This window comes from Ursus maritimus, unplaced genomic scaffold, assembly GCF_017311325.1.
Source record: "Ursus maritimus isolate PB19 unplaced genomic scaffold, ASM1731132v1 scaffold_7, whole genome shotgun sequence".
NCBI lineage: Eukaryota > Metazoa > Chordata > Mammalia > Carnivora > Ursidae > Ursus > Ursus maritimus.
The window spans coordinates 39768246-39795483 of record NW_024426885.1 but is presented as its reverse complement, the minus strand read 5'-3'; the positions used below and the strand labels follow the sequence as shown (position 1 = coordinate 39795483).

Here is a 27238-nt window from a genome sequence, read left to right as displayed (position 1 = left end):
TATGACTACTGCCTAACGATCAAAATGAAGGGGGGCAGTAAACAGTTATCGCACGAGAGGAAGGCTCTTACCTATGAAAACATGCTAAGGCTCCCTCACGAAAGGAAGCCAGATTAAAACAGACTGCACTTCCTTTCTCCACATACCCGAATGACAATAATCACATCGGATGTAAAGCACTTTTTTACCAAGGATGTAGAGAATCAGGCACTCAGAAGTACGGCTGGTATGAGTGTAAACCCTTCCCAAAGGAGACTAGCTTGGCAATCAGACTAGCTTGGCAATCAGAACTATAGAGACATACACTCTGACCCGGCAATTTCACTTCCGGGAAGTTATTCTGTGGATATCCTTGCACGTGTATGAAATGTATCTGTAAGATTCGTCCTCACGGTGCAGTTGCTGACAGCAAGGGATAAGAAAGAACCCAACTGTCCCTCAGCAGGGGACTGGTTAAGGAAATGATGGTGAGTCCACAAATACACATGCGGGGTTCTCTGTAGCCGCAAAAAGGAGTAAGAAGCTATTTATGCTGAAAGATACATTGCTGAGTGGAAAAGCTGGATGTTGGACAATGTACAAAATGTGCCCTTTTTGTGTAAAAATAGAGAAAAATAAAAATATATATTAGTGTTTGCATATACAAGCATAAAAAAACTCTGGAAGCAGCCACACGAATTTTTAAATAGTGGTTCCAGGGGCACCTGGGTGGCTCAGTCAGTTAAGTGTCCAACTCTTGGTTTCAGCTCAGGTCATGATCTCAGGTCATGAGATGGAGCCCCATGTCTGGCTCTACACTCAGCACAGAGTCTGCTTGGGATTCTCTGCCTCTCCCTCTGCCCCTCCCCCTATTCACCCTCTCTCTCTCTCTCTCTCTCAAATAATGAATGAATGAATGAATGAATGAATGAATGAATAAAATTTAAAAAATAAAATAAAATAATGGTTCCTTAGAATGGGGGTGCTGAGGAACTAAACAGATGGGAGACCAGGCAGGCAGAATTATCACTATATCGATTTTTAGTCAATTATTTAACTTTTTTTTTTTAAGATTTTATTTATTTGACAGAAAGAGAGAGAGAGAGCACAAGCAGGGGGAGCTGCAGGCAGAGCAGGCAGAGGGAGAAGCCGGCTCTCCACTGAGCAGGGAGCCCCACGTGGGACTCCATCCCAGGCCCCTGGGATCATGAACTGAGCCGAAGGCAGATGCTTAACTGACTGAGCCACCCAGGCAGTCCAATTGTTAAACTTTTTAATTTTAATTATTAAACCATGTGATTGTATAACCATTGAAAAACAGAATCATTGCAAAACAGTAAATTAAACACAAATAAATGTCTGCATCCATTTAAGAGAAGGTAAGCTATTCTAACAGAGTCCTGGGGTTTTTTAAATGAACAAAGACTGCCTCACGCATTGTGGGAAAAATTCCAAGAATACAGATCACGCTGAGATTCCCCAAAGACGGCTTATTTTTACTAGGAACTGAAACTCCAACGGGCCATAGGTTTAGAGTACAGGGTCAATTGTGTAAACTCACAAAGAGCCCAAAGGAATGTGCGTTTACAAAACGCTGACCACTAAGAAGAAACAAGGGATCAAAACCTCTCAGAATTGCTTAAATACACAACTGCACGAACAGCTTCATCTCACAGCTTTCAACTCTTGAAGTGTTTATTTTTTTCTTTCCATTTTAAATTAATGCATGTTCATGTTTTCAAATGGTAATTACAGGCATGGAGAAAAAGGAAAATAAATGTCTCTCCTAACCAAAACACAGCCTTCTTAGATATTTCCAGTCTTCTTCCTCTTTCTTGTCTAATTTTTTTAATGGGCTTCATTTATTTTAGAGAAGTTTTAGTTTCACAGCAAAATGGAGTAAAAGGTACAGAGATTTTTTTATATGCCCCCCCATGTCCCCTGCACATGCGCAGCCTCCCCCATCATCAACATCCCCCGCCATTGTGGGACGTTTGTTATGACTGATGAACCTATATCAGGACGTCATTGGCACCCAAAGTCCATAACTGACATGAGGGGGAGTTGGGGGAGTTCCATGGCTTTGGACAAATACACAATGTATCCACCGTTGTACGATCACGCCGAATAGCTGAACCCCCCAAAACACTCTGAGCTCCCCCTATTCATCCATCCTGCCCCCCAACCCCTGGCAACCATGATCTATACACTGTCTCCAGAGTTTTGCCTTCTCTGGAATCTTATACAGGTGCAATCATACACCGGGTCGCCTTTTCAGAATGGCTTCTTTCTCTTAGTGATAGGCATTTAAAGTTTCCTCCAAGTGTTTTCATGGCTTGATAGCTCATGTCTTTTCAGCCCTGAATGATATTCCTCTGTCTGGACGAACCACGGCTCGTTTACGCATCCCCTACTGTGCAATATGTTGGCTGCTTCCAAGCTTGGGCCATTATGAAAAACACCGCCACAAACATCCATGTCCAAGCTTTTGTGTGGACATTAACTTGAAACTCTTCCTTGATTTTTATTCATTGTATTTTTTTTTTGGTTGTAACGTAATATAATTTCACACCCTTTTTACCTAATCTCTATTTTCCATATTGTTACATGCTCATACTACTCTGCCGAGAAGCTATGCCACAGTTTTCTCAACCATTCTCTGACATCTAAGTAATAATACTTGATACACGAGTAATATTTCCATAAATGTATTTATGCATCATGGCTTTCCACTCTGAGACTTTTGTTTTAGGTGAGAATCTTAGAGCTGGGGTTACTAGTTCATGGAGGAGGACCATTTTAAAGGGTATTTAATTCCCACTGTCAAAACGATGTCCAACAAGTTCGTACTGCCTCACAGCCACTCAGTCAATGGACGAGGGTATTTCTGTTTTCAGTCTCCTTACCACCACAATTATTGGCTTAAAAAAATTACTCGCTTAATGAATAAAACCGTGATCTCCCTTTTACGTGCATTTCTCTGACTTCCAGTGAGAATGAGCATTTCCAGCATGTGTCTAGTTGTGTTTCCCCTTTTACGAATGATGTATGGACATCTGCTATCATTTATTAGAGTCCCGAGTTTCTCTTATAGATTAGCGTGCACCTTTCACATCGGTCTGACATATTTATTGCAGACATTTCCCCCCATTCCCTTTGAATTATGGCTTCTTGTTAAATGCGCGGTGATTTGTTTCTTTTGCTAAAATCATTCGGTGTTTTCTTTGTGTCTGTTGCCTCTGAGTTTGGAGCGCCCTCCCCAGGTGCAGCTCACGCCGTGCAGAATCAAAGATTTCCCCTTCCCCTTCTCTCTTCTTGGACTCGGTCCTTTAGCTCTTTAATAGGAAATGAAAGTTTTGGGACATCATTTGTATAAATGCGTGCTCGCAGGCCCAGGGCTTTCAGTAAGTTAAAAAAGACTTGCTCTGTCATCACCGTGTTCCTTCAAAACAGCAAAACTGCACTACACTAACTTTAGCTCTAATTCGTACTTCAACAATGAGAATTCATATACAATGAGTCAGCCCCATGACATGACCGATGATTTTGCTCGCAGAATATTATGTCTCCCATTGAGCCAGCAAGACTGGCGGAAATTCTTGACAAAGAAACTCCGCATTATAATTCCCTTCCCAGGAAGTTAGTCTATATCTTAGATTGGAACAGGACTGCGTTTTGTCTCCGACACAAGGGAGCAAGCGTTGCTGGAGCCAGTCAAACCCAAAAAGTTAGAGAACGGGCCGGAAAGTCCATCTAAATGAGAGAGCTGTGTGACTGGAAAGCAGTGTTATTTCTGGAAAACGGGGCTGTCTTTCTGGCTCCAACCAGGGCCACGTGGCTGGCACGCGTGTGTGACAGGTATAAGGTTCTGGCCGGACCACCCCTCACGGCGTCCCCCTCCCACAAGAGCTGGGCACCTCTGCTCTGTGGCACATGGAGGTCGGATCCAGTGAATGGGCACTGGACAAGGGGATCGGGTCTGCACGAAATCAGGTTCCACTCTGACTGGAGGGGTGACCCTGGGCAAGTCACTCGCTTCCTGGGCCTCATTCCCCAATCTGTAAACACAGGGTTATAATGAGGCTCAGACTGGCTAGCATAGCCTAAATTAGACGGCGCAGGAAGTGGCTCAGTAGCACGGACCCCAGTCTCGGGTGTGGGGGAGCAGCGTGGAAGGTTTCATGGCATGCCCCACAGAGAACAAGGTTGCCACGTGGGTATCTCCTGGCACCGTGTCTTGGCCCTGAGGGGAGGGCTACAAGTTACAACTTAAACTTTGATCAGAAAATCTTTCCTCCCAAGATGGTACAGCATGCTCTCCTATTACCACAGAGACAGCGGTGTTTTCTAAGAACCAGCACAGCACACAGCCGGCGGGTAAGGAGGTGGACGAGGCTGCCCCCCTGGGCAATGGACAGCTACTCCAACACACCAGATGAAGCAGGCAACCTGGATTTTGCTAGACTGAACACACTGCAAGCAACTATATTTTGCCAAACTGAAGTTAGTAAGAGCTGCACTTGCCTCTCTCCTATGCAAGGCACCGTGAAAAGTGTGTGATATCCATAATCTCGGACCCTCCCAGATGGAAAAATGAAGCCTCAGAGAGGTCCAGGCAGGAGACGTGGGATCTGATCCAGGTTGGCCTGTCTCCTTGGCCCTGAAGCAAGGACTCTGGGTCCAGCCCAGACAACAGAGAATAAGAAAACTAGGACAGGAAGAGGGTAAATCAAGCCAGATCCACAATGGCTGCTCTGGGCTTTAACCAGCTCCCTAAAGAGAAGGTACTGAAAGGCGAGATCAGCATTCCACTGCATGTAAGTCTGTACTAAATTTGGGTCTGTTACAGCTGCTAGAGCCCTGCCTGGGTGGGAGGAAGAGGGGCCAACCTGAGTGCTGGGCACTTGGAGGCAGGAGCTGTGGCTGGTGTCCAAGACCAAGGGCCAGCCGGGCCCAAGATTGGGCAGAGGAGGAGGGGACCATGTTCTTGTACCTGGAATTATCTGGAATAAGTGATGTCAGCTGTCAAAATGGAGGTGGGAGGAGGAAGGCCGCCATGTGGAAATTCGGTGCCTCTACTCTATAGCGAAGTGTTCGGGAGTAGAAAAAAACAATAAAACAGTACAAACGGAGCTGATCCCCCCAAAGAACATAATTAAGACGAACACTCGTAGACCCAGCCACATCTTGCCTCCATAACTAAATGTGAGATCAAAGCACCCTCATACTGAACCCCAGTGCCTGTGGCATAGGGGTCCTCACCCAACCATCAGTGACCGTCCTCATACCCGCCGCTCTCTGGGATAATACTAGAGGTGCGGCTAACCATTCACGCTGGGGGGCTTTAGTCCATCCAACCCTCGCCCCCCAGATGCCAAGTGTTTCCTTTGGTCCAGAGCAATCTTTGAGCCTCAACACAGGAACTATGAATCAAAATGCTTCCTTGAGGTCTGTTTGATCCTGTTTCTCATCGAATGAGCAGGCACCCTCGTCCCTGGGCACACAGCTGTCTGTCACATGCTGCAAAGGGATTTGTTGCTGTTTGAATTGGGATGGCCAGGATGCCAAGTGTTGTCTGTCGGCCAAACGAACCCAGCCCAGAAAGCCCTTCGGGAACGGGGTTGAGGAAGACGCGCTGGTTCTGGTCCTGCCGGCATCCCCCCAGGCCTGCTTCTTGGAGCCATGTCCCGCCAAGCCCTTCTAGCTCCATGCTGTCTTTCCAAATCATTGCTTTAGTTGCCTATTTCATCGGCAGAAATGTCCATGTGCTTCCTTTCCTCCTGCCCACATAGCTCAGTTTTGACACTGATGATGCCTGATACGGGTCCTCAGAGGACCATGAGCTCCTTGCCAAACAGCTCTGGGCTCCCTTGTCCAAGATCTCCTGCAGCACACTGATCGCCCCGTAACCCTGTACCCTGCAACGTCAAGTGTGGAATCTTAAAGGAGGAACACGGTCTCAACAACTACGGTGGCAACTCACTGTCATTACCAGTTATGGTCAATTATATCTCAATAAGCCGTGGGGAGAAGTGTGATTACAGCCCCCCCACCCCCAGCTTGGCTGCCACGGAGAAAGGCCAATGACTCATGCAATAGGGCAAATTTCCCGACATCTCGCTCTAGGCTTCGGGACGTGCTCCGTGGGCTTCCCCGGCCACTGGACTACTCAAGGTTAATGGAAACCACATGCCAGGAGCTGCCTCAAAGTTGTAGAACTCCCCTCTCAAGATGGACGAAGGGTGACACCCACTCACGCGACTCCCTTGAAATGACTTCCATAAATGAGTGATACATGCCAAGAACACAGAACCGTGTCTGGTATGCAACGAGCATGTAATGGGTCTCACCTTCTATTATCTCACCAGTATTATTATCATCAGTACTATGGAATCTCCTCTCAGAGTCCTTGAATAGGGAGCCAGACATGACAGTTCTCTGCGACCGGGGCCAGAAGCAGTGCCCCTAGCAGAGCCCGGCAGACCCTTGGCGGTCACGGTGCATTACCCGCTGCTGCTTCCGTCCTGCGACGTCTTGGCGTGCACATTGCAAGCAGCATCAGAGCAAAGCTGCTTCTTTGTGAGCGAGTTGCCAAGGCGTCTCCTTGTCCACAGCCTCCATGGCCTTTTATCATAAATGGTTTACACAACCCGAGAGGTTCTGCTGGGGCCTCTGTGTTGAAGCCCGTCGTCTGCAGTCCCTGCCAGCTTTGTGAAGTCTGAGCAGAGGCTCTGCCAGGCCACTGAGTTGTTTGCGAATCTGCAGTCTCTGAATACAGACTGCTAAGACCGGGAGGCACTTAGTTAATATTTGGTGGTTCCACGCAGTGTTCTCGTCTTGGGTCGTAGGAATAACGGCAGAGAGAGGTCGCGGGGGATGTGCACCCCGCCTCTATCGCCTGTGCCCCTAGGGTTGAGGGTACGTGTTTGGGTGGGATTGACCCCAGCCACCCTCTGGTTACCGTGCTTGGTTCAGGCTGGTCCCCTAACACTGGGGGGTGACTGTGTTTGCTGTCAGGAAGCGAGACGAACTCCTTCATTAGGCCAGAAGGGAATGCACCTGCCACCACGTTTCTCTTCCCAAGGGGAGCCAGCCTGGCCTGAGCAGATGCCAACCCTTGAGGCAGCACTGCCCAGAGACAGGCTGGGGATGGAAGCCACCACCCTGGTAACACTGTGTCTCCTAGATAGAGCTGCCCTGAGGCCCACCTGCTGCAGCACCCCTAGTGACATGGGCCGGCCAAGCCCCTTCCTGGGTAAGAGCATCTGTGCTAGCCTTCCTGTCACCTGGAATCAAAAGGTTCGTAAATAGTACAGAGGGCTAGCTATTTATCTAGCAGTTGGCAGTTTTATTCCTGTTCTTAGTCTGGGGAGACTAATTTGTGCCTTGCAGGGTTTTATGAGGATTAGAAATAAATCCCATAAAGTGTTCAGAAGCGGGGGTGCAGGGGCATCCGGTGAGTAATTACGAGGAATTAGCCCACAGCGGCTGAGAGCCCATCGAATCCTCACAGCGACCCTGAGCGAAAGGGACAAAGGCAGACTTGCACCCATTTTGTGGAGGGTGAAAAATTCCCAGAGAAGCCAAGTGGCCCAAGGTCACCAAGCTGCCGGGTGAACGCTCCAGGTGGAATGTTCTTTACATTACGCGAGGAATAACAACCAAGCTCATCTCACAGGCCGGCCCTTGTCATGCCTGCCTCTGCCTGGGGGCTACGGAAGGACACTGGGCCTGAGAGCTGAGGTGGGGGGGGGCGGTGAGGATGAGAGGCCCAGCACGGATGTCAGGGATGCAGGACAGGGGCCAGGAGACACAACGCCCGCATCCACTACCCCTGCGCGCACCACCTTCCAGCTCGGGTGAACATGGCCAGAGCGGAAGGCGTTTAGCAAGTATGTGGGCTAAAACCAACAAAACGACAATAACAAAGCCTGGAGCATTTGCAAATTGATGCCTGTGACCAGAGCACAATGACCTTTCAAAGTCAGGGGGGTGGAGGGCAGCTGCAGCCGTGGCCAGCGTCTGTGCCTATACCCTTCCCTCTTCTCCTTCCACTGTCCTGGCTTCCTGTCGAGTCTCCTCCTCGTTCGTCTGTGCGAACACCAGCACTGCAGCCCTCACGAGCAAGTCTGAGCTTCCCAGCATGCCCGGGGCCAGAGCATCAGCCCTGGAGCCAGCTGGCCTGGGCTGGCCTCCCTCGCTGCTCCACCTCCACCCAGCAAAGACCTCACCACCATCCCACACTCTTTGTGCATCAGTTTTCATCTGTAGAATGGGACAACCCAGCACCCACTCATGGGGTTATGGTGAGGAATGAAGGAGATTCATTGTGTGAATGAATTCAATGAAGAAGTATGTGGCAATGCTTAGCCCTGTGCCCATCCCTGGCTTCTGGCCATGCCACCCACTCCAGCCTCTTCTTCCTGGTGCTCTGCCCTGAATCCCCAGGGCACCTCACTCCTGTGGACCACGTGCCTCCAAGCCCCCAGCCTCCCATCCAGTGTACCCCTTTCTCCCCACTTCTGTGCGCTGCCCTCCCCCAACCCTCTTCTGGAACACTCTTACCCCGCCTTCAATACTTGGCCCAAATTTCATCTCCAGGAAGCTTTCCCTACCACCCACCGGCCCAGAAGACGGGGTTGGCGGCGCCCCCTCTAGGTGCCTGCATCAACTTTGTGGGTATCACATGGGCACTGTCACGGTTTTACATCTCTAGTTCTCCCATTCAACACGGACCTCAAGGGCATGGGCTGCATATTATCTCATCCTTGCCCGTCAAGCCTTACAAGCTCACAAGAAGTTCTATATAGCAGAATCACTCATAAGTATGACTGAATAATAATAGAACCACTTGCATAGAGCTCACCATTTACAAGGACCATTGGAAGCACTTTATACAGACTCTTTCAATCCTCCCAACACCACCAAGCGCTGGGCTATCTTTGTCCCCATCTCATCGAAGACGTAGAAAAACTAGCCGAAGGCACACAGCAGATAGTGGCAGAGTGCAGATTTGAACCGAGGCAGCCTGGCCCCAGAAACTCTAAACATCACAGCACATTACCTTTCACAGAAGAAACAAATTTTGTAATACTACCACTCTGCAATATTATGAAAATGTACCAAGTAGTCACATATCTAAGCTTAGAGCTGATATGTTCACAATTCTCTCTGAAATCATTCCTGCCTTCATGCTAAGATCCTGAACAAGCCAATTATTCATTAAATCCTATACCGTAGGGGTATGTTTTAAAAAAAAAAATCTCTGATGGTTCAGAAAAAAATCTCTGATGGTTCAGAAAAAAAGGAAGCTCATAAACCACAGTAACCCTGTGTCTGTAATTTATCCAACATATAAATAGTCCGTGCCCCTACTTATCCGTGAGAAAGCGTACGTGCCAGAACCCATGAAGAAAGCTTGGATTACTTCGGTCCCGTAACTGCTGTTGGCACAGGGAACATACTGTCCATTTCAATTTCTCCTGTTTGCAAATACTTTATTATCTCAACCCCATAAGAAGAAGTTAAGCAACAGGTCAGGAAATCTATTGACTAAGAACTGCCTTTTTGGTGTCCGTGTCCATCTTCTTGGCAACTTTCCTGAACTTGACCTACGGAAAGAAGGCATCTGGACCCGTGGAAGAAGACGTCATGGTGTGGGGACACACCGTATCTCTATGCAACTGGTGGCGCTTCATTTTCAAATCTGACTTTCTGGGACCTTTGGGAGTGGTTTTGTGCTTATCCATTGAGCTACTCTCAGGAGCTGCCTTCCCTGGGGAAAGCGCATTTAAAATCTTGCAGAGCCTTGAGAGCTCCCTCTGGCCCGGCCTTTCGCTCCAGAAGAGCACTTAGCCATGGGAAAGGAACAGCCTCCCAGCCCCAAAGTCAGCACCACCCTTCCCAGGAGATGGCAACTTCCGACTTTGGGAGCGACACCCATTCAAGACGAGACTCGTTTCCCTTCTGTATGAGCTTCTCGCAACAAGTCATTGAAACCCCTAGGGTCTCCAGGTTCTGCCCCAGTCACTTGGCAGGCTTTCTCTTTGTGACCACAGCCTCAGCCCCAGCACAGCCTCATCCTGGGGGGCCCTCCCCTGCCTGAGGGTTTCCGTTCCTGGCCTCTTGCCCTGGCCCTGCGCTCTCTGCCCATTCTCCCTTAGGAGGAAGTGGTCAGAGGACAGAGAAGAACATTTATGCTGATAATAGCTTGAGACTCTAGGGGCCCAGCCGCCCACTGCCATAGCACAGATGGAGCTGGGGTCTGGGAGCCCCCAGCACCACAGGGACAGGAGGAACTCCCTGGGCCACAAAGAACAGTGCCGGCCGGAACCAGTCTGAAGGACTGACCAGTTCACTAGTGAGGCAGAGGATCTGGGCTGCAAGCAGTCAAACGGCCTGAGGTTCTGAGCAGGAAGACGAACGGCTCCTCTGCATGGTCCTGGGGTGCAGTGGAGTAAAGGCAAGCTTTCCAGAGGTCGATCTGTGGGAGGCCCCCACAACAGACATGCGCATGGAGACAGCTTGACTCGGGCACTCAAACAGACTCGCCGAAAGCACCAGCTGGGAGAGGGGTGGCATCGGAGTGGGCCTCTGCAGTCATCTCTGATGTCTGGGAGGTATCCCGGGTCTGGGGAAGACCAAACTCCCCTGCCCACCAGGCTGGGGTAACACCCTCCTGTGCTCCAGCCTTAGCACCAGCTCAGACTAGGGGCAACCCACGGGTAAGACTTAGGAGCCCACATGCCTGGCACTGCTGGCTAACAGTGAAAGCCAGACAGGAGACCACAGCAAGCAAATCCTGTGAAGCACTGGCAGGCTGGCCCCTCACAGCCTCTGAGCCCCCCATCCATAACCTCCCGCCCACATCCAAAAGGCCGGTCCTGAGGGCCCCATGGAGCACATGCTTTTAACAAGAAACAAGTACCTTTATGGAGAGATAATTGAGTCACCATAAAATTCATTAGCCTAAGTATACAATTCAATAATTTTTGGCAGATCTATGAAGTGGTGCGAACATCACTACAATATACTTTTGGACATTTCTATTACCCCAAAAAGTTCCCTCTTGCCCACTTATAGTTAATTCCTGCTCCCATCCTCAGCTCTATTTTCTGTTCCTATAAATTTACCTTTTCCGGACATTCCAAATGGATGCTGTCATACCACATGTGATTTTCTGCATCTGGTTTAGTTCACTTAGCATAGTGTTTCTGAGTTCATCCATGTGTGGCACGTACCAGCAGTGTGTTCCTTTTTATTAGCAAATTGTATTTTATTGAGTGGATTACTAAACGGTGTTTATCCATTCACCAGTTGTTGGCTATATTTAGTTTGTTTCCAGCTTCTAGTTATTAGGAACAAAGCAGCTGTGAACAACAGTATGTATGTCTTTGCGTGGACATATGCTTTCATTTCTCTTAGGCAGATTTTTCTGGGTCATATGGTAAGTTTATGTTTAATGTTTTAAGAAACTACCAAATGGATTTCCAAAGAGGCTACACAATTTTACATCCCCCACCCCGCAACAAACAGCGTTCCAGTTTCTCCACATCCCCACCAACACCTGACATTGTCTTTTTATCATCACAGTTGTGGGTATATAGTGACATCATGTTGTGGTTTTATTTGCACCTCTTAATGACTAACAAACATATTTTCATGAACTTTTGGCCATTTGTATATCTTCTTTAGGGACATAACTATTGAAATCTTTTTTGTCTACTTCTAATTGTATTATTTGTCATCTTAGTATTGAGTTGTTAAGAGTTCTTTATGTATTTTATCCCAGCATTATTTGTTGAAAAGACCACGCTTCTCAAATTTTTTGAAATAATTTGTGAAGGACTGGTGTTATTTTCCCCTTTAATTCTTGATATATTTCACCAGTAAAGTAATGGGGGCCTGGGCTTTTCCTGGTTGGAGAGATTTTAGCTAACAATTCAATTTCTTGACCTATTATAGATTTATTCACTTTATAGCTTTCTTTTTAAATCAATTTTGGTGATTTGTGCCTTTCTAGGAATTTTTCCATTTTATCTATGTTGTCTAATTTGTTAGAATCAATGTGTTCATGATATTTTCCTATAATCCTTTTAACTTTTAAAGAGTCTGTAGTAATTACCTTTTTTTTTTTTTTACTTTTAAGTAGGCTCCACACCCAGCATGGAGCCCAACACAGGGCTTGAACTCATGACCCTGAGATCAAGACCTGAGCTGAGACAAAGAGCCAAATGCTTAATCAACTGAGCCACCCACGTGCCCCAGTGATTTCATTTTTGCCTCCTGATTTGGTAATTGGCTTTTTCTCTTTTTTATTTTCATGTATAGTCTAACTTAAGATTTGTCAATTCTATTGATCTTTTCAAAGAACCAACTTTGGTTTTATTGATTTTTCTGTGTGTGCGTGTGTGTGTGTTCTCCATGTCATCGATTTCTGTTCTAATCTTTATTATATCCTTTCTTCTGCTTACTGTGGATATCACTTGCTCTTCTTTCTCTAGTTACTTATGCTGAAAGCCTAGGTTATTGATCTGAGATCCTCCCTCTTGTCTAATATGGGCATTTCGAGCCGTAAGTTTTTTAAGCACTGCGTTAGCAACATCTTTCAAGTTTTGATGTGTTTTGTTTCCACTTCTATTTAATTCAAAACATTTTCTAATTTCTCTTGTAATGTTTTCTTTGTATTATTTAGAACTGTGTTGTTTTAAATTTCAAAACGTTTGGGAATCTCCCAGATTTCTTTCTGTCATTAATTTCTATTTAATTCTATTGCTCAGAGAATAAACTTTGTATGATTTCTTACATACATAAAATCTTTAAACTTATTCAGATTTGTTTCGTGGCCTAACTATATGGTCTGTCCTGGAGGATAGTCCCAGTGCACTTGACAAGTATGGCATGTGGTCACTGGGTAGAGTATTCTATGTCAAGTCAAAATTATTGATCTTCTGTGCCCTTGTTGATTTTCTGTCTAGGTATTCTATCAATTACTGAGAGTGGCCCATTGCAATCTCCAGCTATTATTCTAGAATCACCAACTTCATCTTTTAATTTTCTGTTTTTCTTCATGTATGCTGAGGCTCTGTTGTTAGGCCCATATACATTTATAATTGTTATATCTTCCTGGTGTGTTGATCCTTCACAATTTGTAATTTCCTTCTTGGTCTCTAGTCATATTTCTTGTCTTAAATCCTATCTTATCTGATATTAATTTAGCTACCATCTCTCTTGTTACTATTTGCACGGTATATTCTCTTCCTTTGGGTGCTCTCCATTCCCCACCACATAGGTGTGTTGCCTCAGCTAGAAATACACTTGCCCCAACTGTGACCAAAAGCTCAGGCTAACAGAGCTGTTGGGCCTCCCTGCTCAATCCCCTTAAGCAGGTCACCACCACTGATACCGCTGCTGAACGTGAGCACTGCCCACTGCTCCAAGTCACATGAGCCCCCTTCTAACAACAGAGCATCTGGTGGTCCTCACAGCACTCCCTGCAGGAAGGAAGAGTGTCAGAGCAACCGGAGGCCAAAACGCCACCAAATCCCACTGTTGCCAGCAGCAGCTCAGCAGTTTTTCAAGTATAAAAGCCTCTGAGTTTAGTATATACCTTTGGTCTTTCCAGAGTGCTAAAATGGTTATTTTTGTTGATTTTGTTCAATTTTATAGGTGCTTTTTGGGGGAGAGGACTTGCTGATCTCCTTACTTGGTCAGACATCTCTCCCAGGGACACATGCATTTGCACTCACTGCCTCGTAAGTTCCACAAAGCGGGGACTTCTGTCTCTTCGCTTCACGGCTAGACGACTCTTAGACAACAGCGTGGTAGACAGTAAACTCTCAATAAAAGAAGTTTGCAGTTTGATTTTAGTAACAGGGTTTCTCTGGATCCCAAACTCAGCAGAAGTAACACAAAGCAATCGGGTATAGGGACTGTTGGGGCTGCAAACAGTGTCCCCCAGAGCCATCCGAATTCACATTTAACTGAAGTTTTTATGAAGATAATTGTAGATTTACATACAGTCATAAGAAATGAAGCAAAGGCATCCTGGGTACACTTTCCCATTTTCTCCCAGCAGTCTCCTAAGAATCAGATTTTTGATCCATTGATTTTTCTGTTGTCTTGCTATTTTCATCAGTTTCTGCTTTGATCTTTATCATTTCGTTCCTTCTGTCTGCTTTGGGTCTAGTTTGCTCTTTTCCTAATATCCCGAGGTGAGACTTCAGATTATTGATTTGAGGGCTTTCCTAAACCTCTAATGTAAGCATTTAACACCATGTCTCTCCCCCTCAGCACTGCTTTAGATGCAGCCCACATGTTTTTTTCTGTTTATTTTCATTTTTGGTCAATTCTCTGTATCTTTTTATTTCCTTTGAGACTTCCTCTTTGATCCACGTATTATTTTTAAAGTGTGTTGTTTCATTTCCACGTGTTTGTGTGATTTCCATTGCTTCAAATTTGTTGAGGTTTGTTTTAAAGCCCAACATTTGATCTAAGATAGACCAGATCTTACGGCGAATATTCTGCGGGGGCTGGAAATACAAGTGTTCTGCTGTTGGTGGTCCGAGAGCTCAATATGTATCAATTTGGTCCTGTCAGTTGATGGTGGTGTTTAGATCTTCAATACCCTTGCTAATTTCCGTCTAGAAGGTCTCCTGGTTGCTGAGAGGGGTTGTTGGAGCTGCCAACTGTATTGGGGATTTATCCATTTCTTCTTTCAGCTCTTTTGGCTTTTGCTTTACGTACTTATAATTCTCCTGTTTGGGGTATACATATTTAGGGTCTTTGCCTTCCTGGTGGATTGATCCTCTCATCATTATCTAATGTCCCTCTTTGTTTCTAGTAAGTTTCTCTGCTCTGAAGTCCATTTTATCGTATTACTAGCATACCACTCCTGATTTGTTTTGGTATTGCTCATGCGCTGTGACTTTTTCCATCCTTCTATTTCAGCCTACCTAAGTCACTGGGTTTGAAGTGAGTGTCTTGTAAAGAGAATATAGGTGGGTTGTGTTTTTTTTTTTTTTAAATCCACTCTGTCAATCTCTATCATTTAGCTGATATATTGAAACTGTTTTAAGTTTTCAACTGTTTAAGATAAACAGTATGTTAGTAATTAAGTCTGCTATTTTATTATCTGTTTTCTGTTTATTTCCTGTGGTTTTCATTCCTCTGTTCCTTTACGTTACTGGACCATATTTTAGGATTCTATCTTTATTTTTCTATACTGTTTTGAGTGCATGTTTTTCATAATCACTTTAATGATTGCTTTGAGCATGATAAATAAATGTGTGAGTTACCAAATTTCTATCACTTTAAGTGAAGTGTAAAAACCTCACTTCTATTTAGGTAACTTTGCATTCCCCACTTTTAAATATTTTAATGCTCTTCTTGAGTATCAGAGGGTTTTATAATTTTGGTTTCAATTATAAAATATTATTTTTAAAACTCAGGAGGAAAAGAATAGCTTACTTATGTACCCATATTTCTGCTCTACTGTTCCTTCCTCCTTCCTAATGTATCAAGTTTTTTTCTTCTATTTCAAGAATTTATTTTAGCTTTCTTTTAAAGTAGGCCTGATAGTGACAAATTCTTTCAGTTTCCCTTCATCTGAGAATGTCTTTATTTCCCCTTTATTCGTAAAGGACAGTTTTGCTGGATATAGAATTTGTAGTTGACAGCTCTTCACTCTCAATATTTGAAAGTGTGCCACTTCTTGGGCTGCCTGGGTGGCTCAGTCAGTTAAGTGTCCAACTATTAATTTCAGCTCAGGTCATGATCTCAGGGTCATGAGATCAAGCCCTGCATCAGGCTCCATGCTTAGTGAGGAGTCTTCTTGTGATTCTCTCTCTCCCTCTTCCCCTCCACCTGCCCTCTCTGCTCATGTGCTCTCTCTCTCTTCCACTCTCTCTCTAAAATAAATAAATAAAATCTTTAAAAAAAGAAAACGAGGCCACTTCTTTCTGCCTTCCTCCGATTCAGATGAAAAATGCACTGTCATTCAAATTTGTGTTCCCTGTAGGTAATGCATTATTTCTCTCTGGTTGCTTTTAAGATTTTTTTCTCTGTCTTTGGCTTTCATCATTTTCTTCTTACCACCTTTCAGAGTCCTCCTTTGGTTGTTTCTGACATTATTTTCAGGGTTTATGGCTGTGCTTAGCAGGGAAGAGCAGGGAGAAACTGACCTATGCCATTGTGTCTGAACCAGAAGTCTCAAATTTCTAAATGCTGTGAGTCTGCAATATCTCCTTTAACTGTTATGCCACCTGTGAGGTGTGTTCCACCAGCTAGAAGGCTAGCATCTCAGCACATATATTTCTAATGGCCACATTCTGCCAAGCAGGGCATAGGGCAAGCAGGCCCTGGTGGAAGGGAATTAGGAGGATTTGTGGTCAGAAGGCATCAAAGTGGTTCAGTCTAGCTGCTAGCTTCTTCCTAAACAGGGGAAACAAGCCTCTTCTAGCATGCATGTTGAACCAGCATGAGCCATATTTTCTCTGGACCCTCTAGGGGTGATAACCAGAGTATGGAATCTAGAAACATGCAAGTGCATGAAGAACACACATTTTTAGGCCAATCTGCAGACTAACATGCAGACCCTTAGGTAAAGATACAAATTTAGCCAATTTCTTGGTAATATCAATAGAAAGTAAAATATCAAAGAGTTTCATTTGAAAAAAGAAAGAAAATATTCTTACCTGTTCTGAGGACATTTCACCAAATAATGTCTCGCTGTAAAAAAAAAAAAAAAAGGAGATTGGAGGTTAAGATGGCGGAGGAGTAGGAGACACCGTTTTCAGCCGGTCCCCCGAGTCGAGCTGGATAGGTACCAGACCAGCCTAAACAACCACGGAACCAGCCTGAGACGCAGGAAGACGCATCTGGATCTCTACAAATGAACATCTCCAGCGCTGAGTATTGAGGTACGAAGCGGGGAGCCATGAAACTGTGCACAGATATCGGAAGATAAACGGAAGGGGAGGGAGCCGCCGCGTTCGGGCGCCGGGAAGCGGTAGCCACTTGCACGGGAGAGCGGGCGGGCTCGCGGTCGGCACCCGCAAAACAGCAGACTGAGACCGTGAGCCGGGTGCGCGCGCCACCAGGCATCTCGCGGAACCCCGGAATCCCGGTGCGCTCACTGGATCCAGACTGAGACCGGGAGATCCGGGAGCGCGCGCGGGGCGGCTGGCGGATGGCGGCTGGCGGCTGGCGGCATTAGAAACACAAAGGACAGAGACGCGCCGGCCCTGGAAGTGAGGGCTGGGACGCCGGGTGTGGGGTGCACATCCCGGGACGCTGCAGGGTTGAGCAGCACCAACAGTAACGGAGTTAAAGTGGCCAGAACATCAGTAGAGAACGGGCCGCAATCCCTCTGTTCTGTGACAGAGGCTGAAATTTGGCCGCTGCTGCTCTGACTCTCAGAAGAGGCACAGCAAACCGCCAGGGAAAGCCGCCAGAGAACAAAAGCCTGGAAATACCGGCTCAGGGAGTGCCCATCCCCATCCCCCCTCGCAGGGGACGCCGAGACTCTACCCAAACATGGCTGCCTGAGTATCGGCGCGGCAGGCCCCTCCCCCAGAAGGCAGGCTGAAAAATCAAGAAGCCCACAACCCGGGCGCCTGGGTGGCGCAGTCATTGAGCGCCTGCCTTCGGCTTAGGGCGTGATCCCGCGCCCGGAAAGGAGTCCCTCATCAGGCTCCTCCGCTGGGAGCCTGCTTCTTCCTCTCCCACTCCCCTGCTTCTGTTCCCTCTCTCGCTGGTTGGCTGCCACATAAATAAATAAATAAAATCTTTAAAGAAGAAGCCCACATCCCTAAGATCCCTATAAAACAAGGGGCACGGCCTGGGACCCAGTCAATAATTTGGGCTCTGGAAACCCCACAACCTCTCTTCATCAGAATGACAAGAAGGAGAAGCCCCCAGCAAAGAAAAGACAGTGAGACTGTGGCCTCTGCCACAGAAATAATGGATATGGATGTAACCAAATTATCAGAAATGGAATTCAGAGTAACGATGGTCAAAATGATGAGTAGAATTGAAAAAAGTATAAACGAAAAGGTTACTGAGAATATAGAATCCCTAAGGACAGAAATGAGAGCGAATCTGACAGAAATTAAAAATTCTATGGGCCAAATGCAGGCAAAACTAGAGGCTCTGACAGCCAGGGTCGCAGAAGCAGAGGAAAGGGTTAGTGAATTGGAGGATGGGTTAATAGAGGAAAAAATGAAAATAGAAGATGGTCTTAAAAATCCACGCCACGAATGTAGGTTACGGAATTACTGACTCAATGAAACGATCCAATGTTAGAATCATCGGCATCCCCGAGGGGGTGGAGAAAAACAGAGGTCTAGAAGAGATATTTGAACAAAAGCTGAAAACTCCCCTAATCTAGCAAGGGAAACAAACATTCGTGTCCAAGAAGCAGAGAGGACCCCTCCCAAGCTCAACCACGACAAACCTACGCCACGTCACATCATAGTGCAATTCGCAAATATTAGATGCAAGGATACAGTATTGAAAGTGGCCAGGGCAAAGAAATTTCTCACGTACCAAGGCAAAAGCATCAGAATTACGTCAGACCTGCTCACACAGACCTGGAATGAGAGAAAGGGTTGGGGGAGCATATTTAAAGCTCTTTCAGAGAAAAACATGCAGCCAAGGATCCTTTATCCAGCAAGGCTGTCATTCAGAATTGATGGAGAAATAAAGACATTTCAGAATCGCCAGTCACTAACCAATTTTGTAACTACGAAACCAGCCCTACAGGAGATATTACGGGGGGTTCTATAAAAGTAAAAAGGCCCCAAGAGTGATATAGAACAGAAAATCACAGCCAATACAAAAAAAGACTTTACTGGCAACATGGCAACATTAAAATCATATCTATCAGTAATCAGTCTTAATGTAAATGGTTTGAATGCTCCCATAAACGCCACAGGGTTGCAGATTGGATAAAAAGAAATGACCCATCCATTTGCTGTCTACAAGAGACTCATTTCAAACCCAAAGATGCATTCAGACTGAGAGTAAGGGGATGGAGTACCATCTTTCACGCAAATGGTCCTCAAAAGAAAGCTGGGGTAGCAATTCTCATATCAGATAAATTGGATTTTAAACTACAGACTATAGTTAGAGACGCAGAAGGGCACTATATTATTCTTAAGGGAAGTATTCAACAAGTGGATATGACAATTATAAATATATATGCCCCCAACAGGGAGCAGCAAGATACACAAGCCAATCCTTATCCAGAATAAAGAGACATATAAAGGAAAATACATTAATAGTAGGACCTCAACACTCCACTATCAGAAATAGACAGAACACCCTGGCAAAAACTAAGCAAAGAATCAAAGGCTTTGAATGCCATACCGACGAAGTTGGACCTCATAGATATATATAGAACACTACACCCCAGAACCAAAGAATACTCATTCTATTCTAATGCCCATGGAACATTCTCAAGAATAGACCATGTTCTGGGACACAAACAGGTCTCAACCGATACCAAAAGATTGAAATTATCCCCTGCATATTCTCAGACCACAACGCTCTGAAATTGGAACTCAACCACAAGGAAAAATTTGGAAGAAACTCAAACACTTGGAGACTAAGAGCCATACTGCTCAGGAATGACTCGATAAACCAGGAAATCAAAAATCAAATTAAACAATTTATGGAGACCAATGAGAATGAAAATACAACAGTCCAAAACCTAGTGGATACTGCAAAGGCAGTCCTAAGGGGAAATACATAGCCATCCAAGCCTCACTCAAAAGAATAGAAAAATCTAAAATGCAGTTTTTATATTCTCACCTCAAGAAGCTGGAACAGCAACAGAGGGACAGGCCTAATCCACGCACGAGGAAGCAGTTGACCAAAATTAGAGCTGAAATCAATCAAGCAGAAACCAGAAGTACAGTAGAGCAGATCAACAGGACTAGAAGCTGGTTCTTTGAGAGAATCAATAAAATTGACAGACCACTGGCAAGACTTATCCAAAAGAAAAGAGAAAGGACCCAGATTATTAAAATTATGAATGAAAAAGGAGAGGCCACGACGAGCACCATTGAAATTGGAAGGATTATTAGAAATTTTTATCAACAGCTATATGCCAATAAACTAAGCAATCTGGAAGAGATGGAATCCTTCCTGGAAACCTATAAACTACCAAGATTGAAACCGAAGAAATTATTCCTTAAACAGGCCAATTAATTATGAAGAAATTGAGTCAGTGATAAACAACCTTCCAAATAATAAAACTCCAGGCCCGGACGGTTTTCCTGGGGAATTCTACCAAACATTCAAGGAAGAAATAATACCTATTCTCCTAAAGCTATTTCAAAAAATAGAAACAGAAGGAAAGCATAAACTCATTCTATGAGGCCAATATTACCTTGATCCCCAAACCAGGCAAAGACCCCTCAAAAGGAGAATTACAGACCGATTTCCCTAATGAATATGGACGCCAAAATCCTCAACAAGATACTTGCTAATAGAATCCAACAGTACATTAAAAGGATTATCCATCACGATCAAGGGATTCATACCTGGGATGCAAGCGTGGTTCAATATTCGCAAATCAATCAGTGTGATACATCATATCAACAAGAAAAGACTCAGGAACCATATGATCCTCTCAATCGATGCTGAAAAAGCATTTGACAAAATACAGCATCCTTTCCTGATTAAAACCCTTCAGAGTGTAGGAATAGAAGGTACATTTCTCAATCTCATAAAAGCCATCTATGAAAAGCCTACTGCAAATATTATTCTCAATGGAGAAAAGCTGGAAGCCTTTCCCTTAAGATCAGGAACTCGACAAGGATGCCCACTCTCGCCACTATTATTCAACATAGTACTAGAAGTCCTTGCAACAGCAATCAGACGACAAAAAGGGATCAAAGGTATTCAAATTGGCAAAGAAGAAGTCAAAATGTCTCTCTTTGCAGATGACATGATACTCTATATGGAAAACCCAAAAGAAGCCACTCCCAAATTATTAGAAGTTATAGAGCAATTCAGTAACGTGGCAGGATACAAAATAAATGCTCAGAAATCAGTTGCATTTCTATACACGAATAACGAGACCGAAGAAAGAGAAATTAGGGAATCCATCCCATTTACAATAGCACCAAAAACCATACGTTACCTTGGAATTAACCTAACCAGAGACGTAAAGGACCTATATTCTAGAAACTATAAATCACTCTTGAAAGACATTGAGGAAGACATAAAAAGATGGAAAGATATTCCATGCTCATGGATCGGAAGAATTAACATAGTTAAAATGTCCATGCTACCCAGAGCAATCTACACTTTCAATGCTATCCCAATCAAAAACCAAGGACATTTTTCAAAGAACTGGAACAAACAGTCCTTAAATTTGATGGAAACAGAAAAGGCCCCGAATCTCCAAGGAACTGTGAAAAGGAAAACAAAGCTGGGGGCATCACAATGCCGGATTCGAGCTGTACTACAAAGCTGTGATCACAAAGACAGCATGGTACTGGCACAAAACAGACACATAGACCAATGGAAAGAATAGAGAGCCCGAAATGGACCCTCGGTCTTTGGGCAACTAATATTTGATAAAGCAGGAAAAACATCCGGTGGGAAAAAAAAGCAGTCTCTTCAATAAATGGTGCTGGGAAATTGGACAGCTACATGCAAAAGAATGAAACTTGACCACTATCTCACACCATACACAAAAATAAACTCCAAATGGATGAAAGACCTCAATGTGAGACAGGAATCTATCAAAATTCTAGAGGAGAACATAGGCAACAACCTCTACGACATCGGCCAAAGCAACCTTTTTCATGACACATCCCCAAAGGCAAGAGAAACAAAAGATAAAATGAATTTATGGGACTTCATCAAGATTAAAAAGTTTCTGCACAGCCAAGGAAACAGTCAGAAAAACTAAGAGGCAGCCACTCTGAATGGGAGAATATATTTGCAAATGACACTACAGATAAAGGACTGGTATCCAAGATCTACAAAGAACTTCTCAAACTCAATACACGGAAACAAATAAACAAATCAAAAATGGGCAGAAGATATGAACAGACACTTTTCCAATGAAGACATACAAATGGCTAACAGACACATGAAAAATGTTCAAAATCATTAGCCATCAAGGAAATTCAAATCAAAACCACACTGAGATACCACCCTTTCGCCAGTTAGAATGGCAAAATAGACACGCCAAGAAACAACAATTGTTGGAGAGGATGTGGAGAAAGGGGATCCCTCCTACATTGTTGTTGGAATGCAAGTTGGTACAGCCACTCTGGAAAACAGTGTGGAGGTCCCTTAAAAAGTTAAAAATTGAGCTACCCTATGATCCAGCCATTGCACTACTGGGTATTTACCCCAAAGATACAGACGTAGGAAGAGAAGGGCCATATGCACCCAATGTTCATAGCAGCAATGTTCACAATAGCTAAATCGTGGAAGGAGCCGAGATGCCCTTCAACAGATGACTGGATTAAGAAGTTGTGGTCCATATATACATGTGAATATTTCAGCTATCAGAAAGAACGAGTTCTCAACATTTGCTACAACATGGACAGCACTGGAGGAGATAATGCTAAGTGAAATAAGTCAAGCAGAGAAAGACAACTATCATATGATTTCTCTCATCTATGGAACATAAGAACTAGGATGACTGTAGGGAAGAAAGGGATAAAGAAAGGGGGTAATCAGAAGGGGAATGAAACATGAGAGACTATGGACTATGAGAAACAAACTGTGGGCTACAGAGGGGAGGTGGGTGGGGGAATGGGATAGACCGGTGATGGGTAGTAAGGAGGGCACGTATTGCATGGTGCACTGGGTGTTATACACAACTAATGAATCATCGAGCCTTACATCGGAAACCGGGGATGTACTGTATGGTGACTAACATAATATAATAAAAAATCATTAAAAAAAAATAAAATAAAATAAAAAAAAAAAAAGGAAAGAAAAGAAATAGAAGATGGTAAATAAATGTTACTTTAGATATATACATGCTCCAGGAATCACTGGGAAATACAGGTGCCCAGGTGTTGCCCAGATGTTGGCACAAGCCACTTTCAGGGGCTTTCATACTTCTCTCTGGATGAATACAGCAGAACCATAGCATAGACACCACAGTGACTCGATACTATTCCACACCTACATTGAGTCAGCCATGACCTCCTAGTTTGATAACTCAAAGCGGTCTTTTTTTTTTTTTTTTTTTCCCAAGCCGGGTTGAGGTGGGTTCTAACCTGGCAGGTCCTGGAATAACAGTCACCCAATTTCGAAGCTCTGTCTTAGTCATGAGAAAGCCTTTTGAGACAACCTATTTCCACTTAGATGCTCCTCTCTGTAAACTGGCTTTTTGTTCTCTGATCAATGCTCTTCCAGAGGGGCCCTTGGAAAAACAGTCTTAGAGCAAGACATCCTCCCCAGTGGGTCTCACTGAGAAAAAACAGATTCTAGCAGCAGAGGAAAAATAAGAATACCTAGGTAGTTATCCTAGTAAATGTCCGGTCTAAGCTCACAATTGAGTTCACTTCAAATAGAAGGTAAGCCATGGGCCCCGGAGGTGGGTGCCATTACATCAATGGCACCAATGAACCACACCTCCCTGTATCTATCTACACCCCTGTGAACCCCCCCACACACACACACACACTGAGCTTGACTGCCAGATGTGCTCTGGCCAATGAAACAATAACCAATATGTCACAAGCACAGACATAACAGGCCCCTGTGCTCTGAGGTTTGCTCATTTGTTCCTTCTCTCATTGCAGGGAATTCTTCTGCTACCACGTAAAGAAGCCTGGCTAGCCTACTAGAAGATGAGACCACATCAAACAGACACAAGTCATCCCAGCTGAGGTCCCAAAGCAGCCAGGCCCCAGGGGATCCACCAGCAGGCTGCGGCTGCAGGAGCGACTCCAGCGAAGACCAGAAGAAATGCTCAGCTAAGCCCAGCTGAAGTCGCTGATGTATGGAATTGTGAGCAAATAAAATCGTTGTTGTTTCAAGCTGCTACACATGGAATGATCTGTCATATAGGTGACCAGGGGAGGTTCCAGACCAACATGACAGTGTCTCAGCTTTAGAGAGGGCTTTTTAGGGTTACCTGTCACAACCCCTTATTAGTGCAAAAACTCTTCGTCCTGTTTACTGAGCACCTACTCTGTGCTGAGTAATTTACAGATGTAGCAATAATAAAACCATACCTAGTATTCACAGAACACCTATGTTCCTGTCCTTACTCCAGGCTTAAATAAGTCAGTGATCATTTGTCTGGGGTTTGCAAACCAGTGGGCACCCCTAGGAAGGGCAGTTTTAAGGAAATCAGTTTCTAGATCCTCAACTAACATGGTGTTCTTTCCTCAGAATTCATTCTCCCAGAATGTGCCTGAGCTCTGGCTGTATTCCTTTCCCTCTCTCCCCATCACATCACTGTTTCTCTTCACAAAATCGAGGCACACCTCTTGCCCATCCTTACTTGTACTACAGAGGTAAAGAACAGTAGGCATCAACTGAGAAATGATTTGGAATGTTGGTGCCCGTGCTGAGAAAGCAAAAGACCAATGACTGGGCAATTAACCCTTTCACCAGCAGGGAGGCTTCCGATATTTTGTTTTCGACAAGGATTAACTAATGACCTAATCCAGTCGTCAGCTGATCGAGTATTAAATGACAGATCATATCCCCTTGCATGAATCTGCTTAATAACAGAATCCAGCATCGTTTCTATTCTTAGTAATAGAATTCAGCATCAATTCTATAGTTTAAAAAGTAGGAATAGAAAAGATGCTGAATTCCATTATTACGCAAATTTGTGCAAGGGTATATGAAGTAAAATAAAAGTTCATTTTAATAAAAATACATTTCCAATAAAATGTTCTTCTTATGACTGATTAAATTGATAACATCTATGGGGCTTTGATTAATTTTATACTCATTTTCCAAATCTTATTAATTGTACAATATTAATAATACAGAAAAAAATGTAACGTCTAGAAACTTATGGATTAAGGAAATTTTAAATATTCTTAATTTTAATTTTTATACCCATTATTTTTATAGAGAAGTGTAAACAAAAAAAATTGTATTAAAGTGGGATAAAATTTCTGAGGGAACTAGATTGAAGATAAAAGTTCAAGGAGAAAAAGGAAAAATACACAATTTCTAACGGCTAAAGCATGTTCATGGAGTCTTTTTAAATAAAAAGAGGTAGTTATTATATTCATGACATTTAGATGTAAAAGAAATTCAACCATTTCATTTTAAGATATCAATATTTGTGATGCCCTGGAAATTACCTCCTTTGCAACAATTTACATTTATGATGAAAAAGTTTAAACGTCAACAAAAAAAAGTTCAAAGATACATAGTTTTTGAAATGCTTTCAGGTGCTATGCAGGCAAAAATGTTTGAAGACCACGACTTTGCACTTGAATTTAATCTTCACAAAAACTTTGTCATTGCACTTAATTCTACGGTGGAGGGCACTGAGGCACATTGAGATTAATGACCGTGCCCAAGGTCACACAGCTGGTGTTAGGGGCTGAGCTGCGTCCCTCCTATGTTGAAGCCCCTAAAACCCTACCCCTCTGAATGTGACTGTAGCTGAAGATGAGGCCTTTGAACAGGTGATTCAGTTAAGATGAGGTCACTGGGGTGGGCCCTGATCCAACATGACTGATGTCCTTCTAAGAAGAAATTAGGAAACTGACAAGTGCAGAGGAAAGACCATGTGAAGCCACAGGGAGAACACAGCCACCTAGAAGCTTTACTACGGCAGCCCAAGCAAACTAATACACCTAGGAAGGGGCAAAACTGGGCAGCCTGACTCCAGAGCCCTCTCGTAACTACTCCTCACCCTTCTCAGAGAAGCTGGGCGGCTGGCATTCGAGTTCCTATAGACGAAGAAAGTGGCTGGAGCAGGGCGGAGCTGGGGCTGGAGCCCTAGAGAATCCATACACTGACCTGTATCTTGGGAAATCCAGTCCAGGGGCAGTGAGGTGAGCAGCCTGGAGACCAGAAAGCCAGGGAGTAGGCGGATGGGCCAGGGACACTCATAATAGTTGGCCATAGGGCAGGGGGCTGACTCAGAAAGACTAGGAGCCCAGTGAGGATGGTCAGTGCCGGGCACAAAATAGGCACGGCAGCCAGCACCTGCTGACCGATGCTTATAAGGTCTCAGACCAGTAAATGCAGGGCCGATGTCCCTTGAATGAAGAGGGACTGCCCAGGGAACCAAAAGTAATCCTGGATACCAGACTTAAGACTTACGGGCATCTGAGAAATAGCCCTTGCCCAGAGTCACCTTCAAACGTACGTAACTTAATCAGTGCTGATTCCAGAGCTAGGGCTGCCCTGGGAGCAGAGCCTGTAAGATAAGCACTTCAGTACAAAGAGTCTATGTGGGACGTGATCCCAGCAAATCCACCGGAGAGCGGGGAAGTGAGACCAGGAAAGGAAGGAAGCCAATAAAGGGGGATCCTGGAGCCAGTCTCCATCGTGCGCCATGGCCTCGCAGCCAGCACACTGACCCAGAGGCTGCGGGCTCCACACAAGGCAACCATACTGCACAGAAATGAAAACTCAGGACACTGTTCTTTTTCAATGGTGATCTTATGATCTTTAGGGCTTTGAAGACTAAAAGGAAGGACTGGGTTTTTTTTTTAAAGATTTTATTTATTTGAGAGAGAGAGAATGAGAGAGAGAGAGCATGAGAGGGGGGAGGGTCAGAGGGAGAAGCAGACTCCCTGCTGAGCAGGGAGCCAGATGCATGTGGGACTCGATCTTGGGACTCCAGGATCATGACCTGAGCTGAAGGCAGTCGCTTAACCATCTGAGCCACCCAGGTGCCCACAGGACTGTTTTTCTCACCTCCTGGCAGAAAGATGTCTGTGAGCACCAAGCCCTGGGGCTACCCTTTCTCTGCTCCTTCAGCCAGAGCCATACTGCTCTCAGCCCCCACCTCATGGCCAACCTCCCAGACGACCTGTCCAGGCTGAAGACTGTGTCATCCCCATCTGGGCCTGCCTCTGTCACCACTACCACCCCCAGACAGGTGCTTTAGGGTGCAGGTAGCCATCCTCCCCCATCTCATCAGGCCCTGTAGCAGTGTTGGGGCCTCAAGGTAGAGCTGACCCTCCCCTGTCTTTCACCTAATTTGCCTGCACCCTCTCCAGACCCCAGGCCTTGCAGAGACCCTGAGATAGGACCCATGGATATCTCTCCTATTCCCCAAGCATCTCCCGCA

General features: G+C 44.9%; 1 protein-coding gene across 3 annotated transcripts in view; it reads right to left on the bottom strand.

Moving 5' to 3' along the window:
- The window catches only part of VSTM4 (V-set and transmembrane domain containing 4), a 104892-nt gene that overhangs the window by 33252 nt on the left and 44402 nt on the right, over positions 1-27238 (bottom strand). For all 3 annotated transcript variants that reach the window (XM_040624422.1, XM_040624421.1, XM_040624423.1), the window contains exon 5: positions 16674-16707. In XM_040624422.1, the coding sequence (XP_040480356.1) occupies positions 16674-16707 (34 nt within the window). The remainder of the gene's footprint in view (positions 1-16673; positions 16708-27238) is intronic.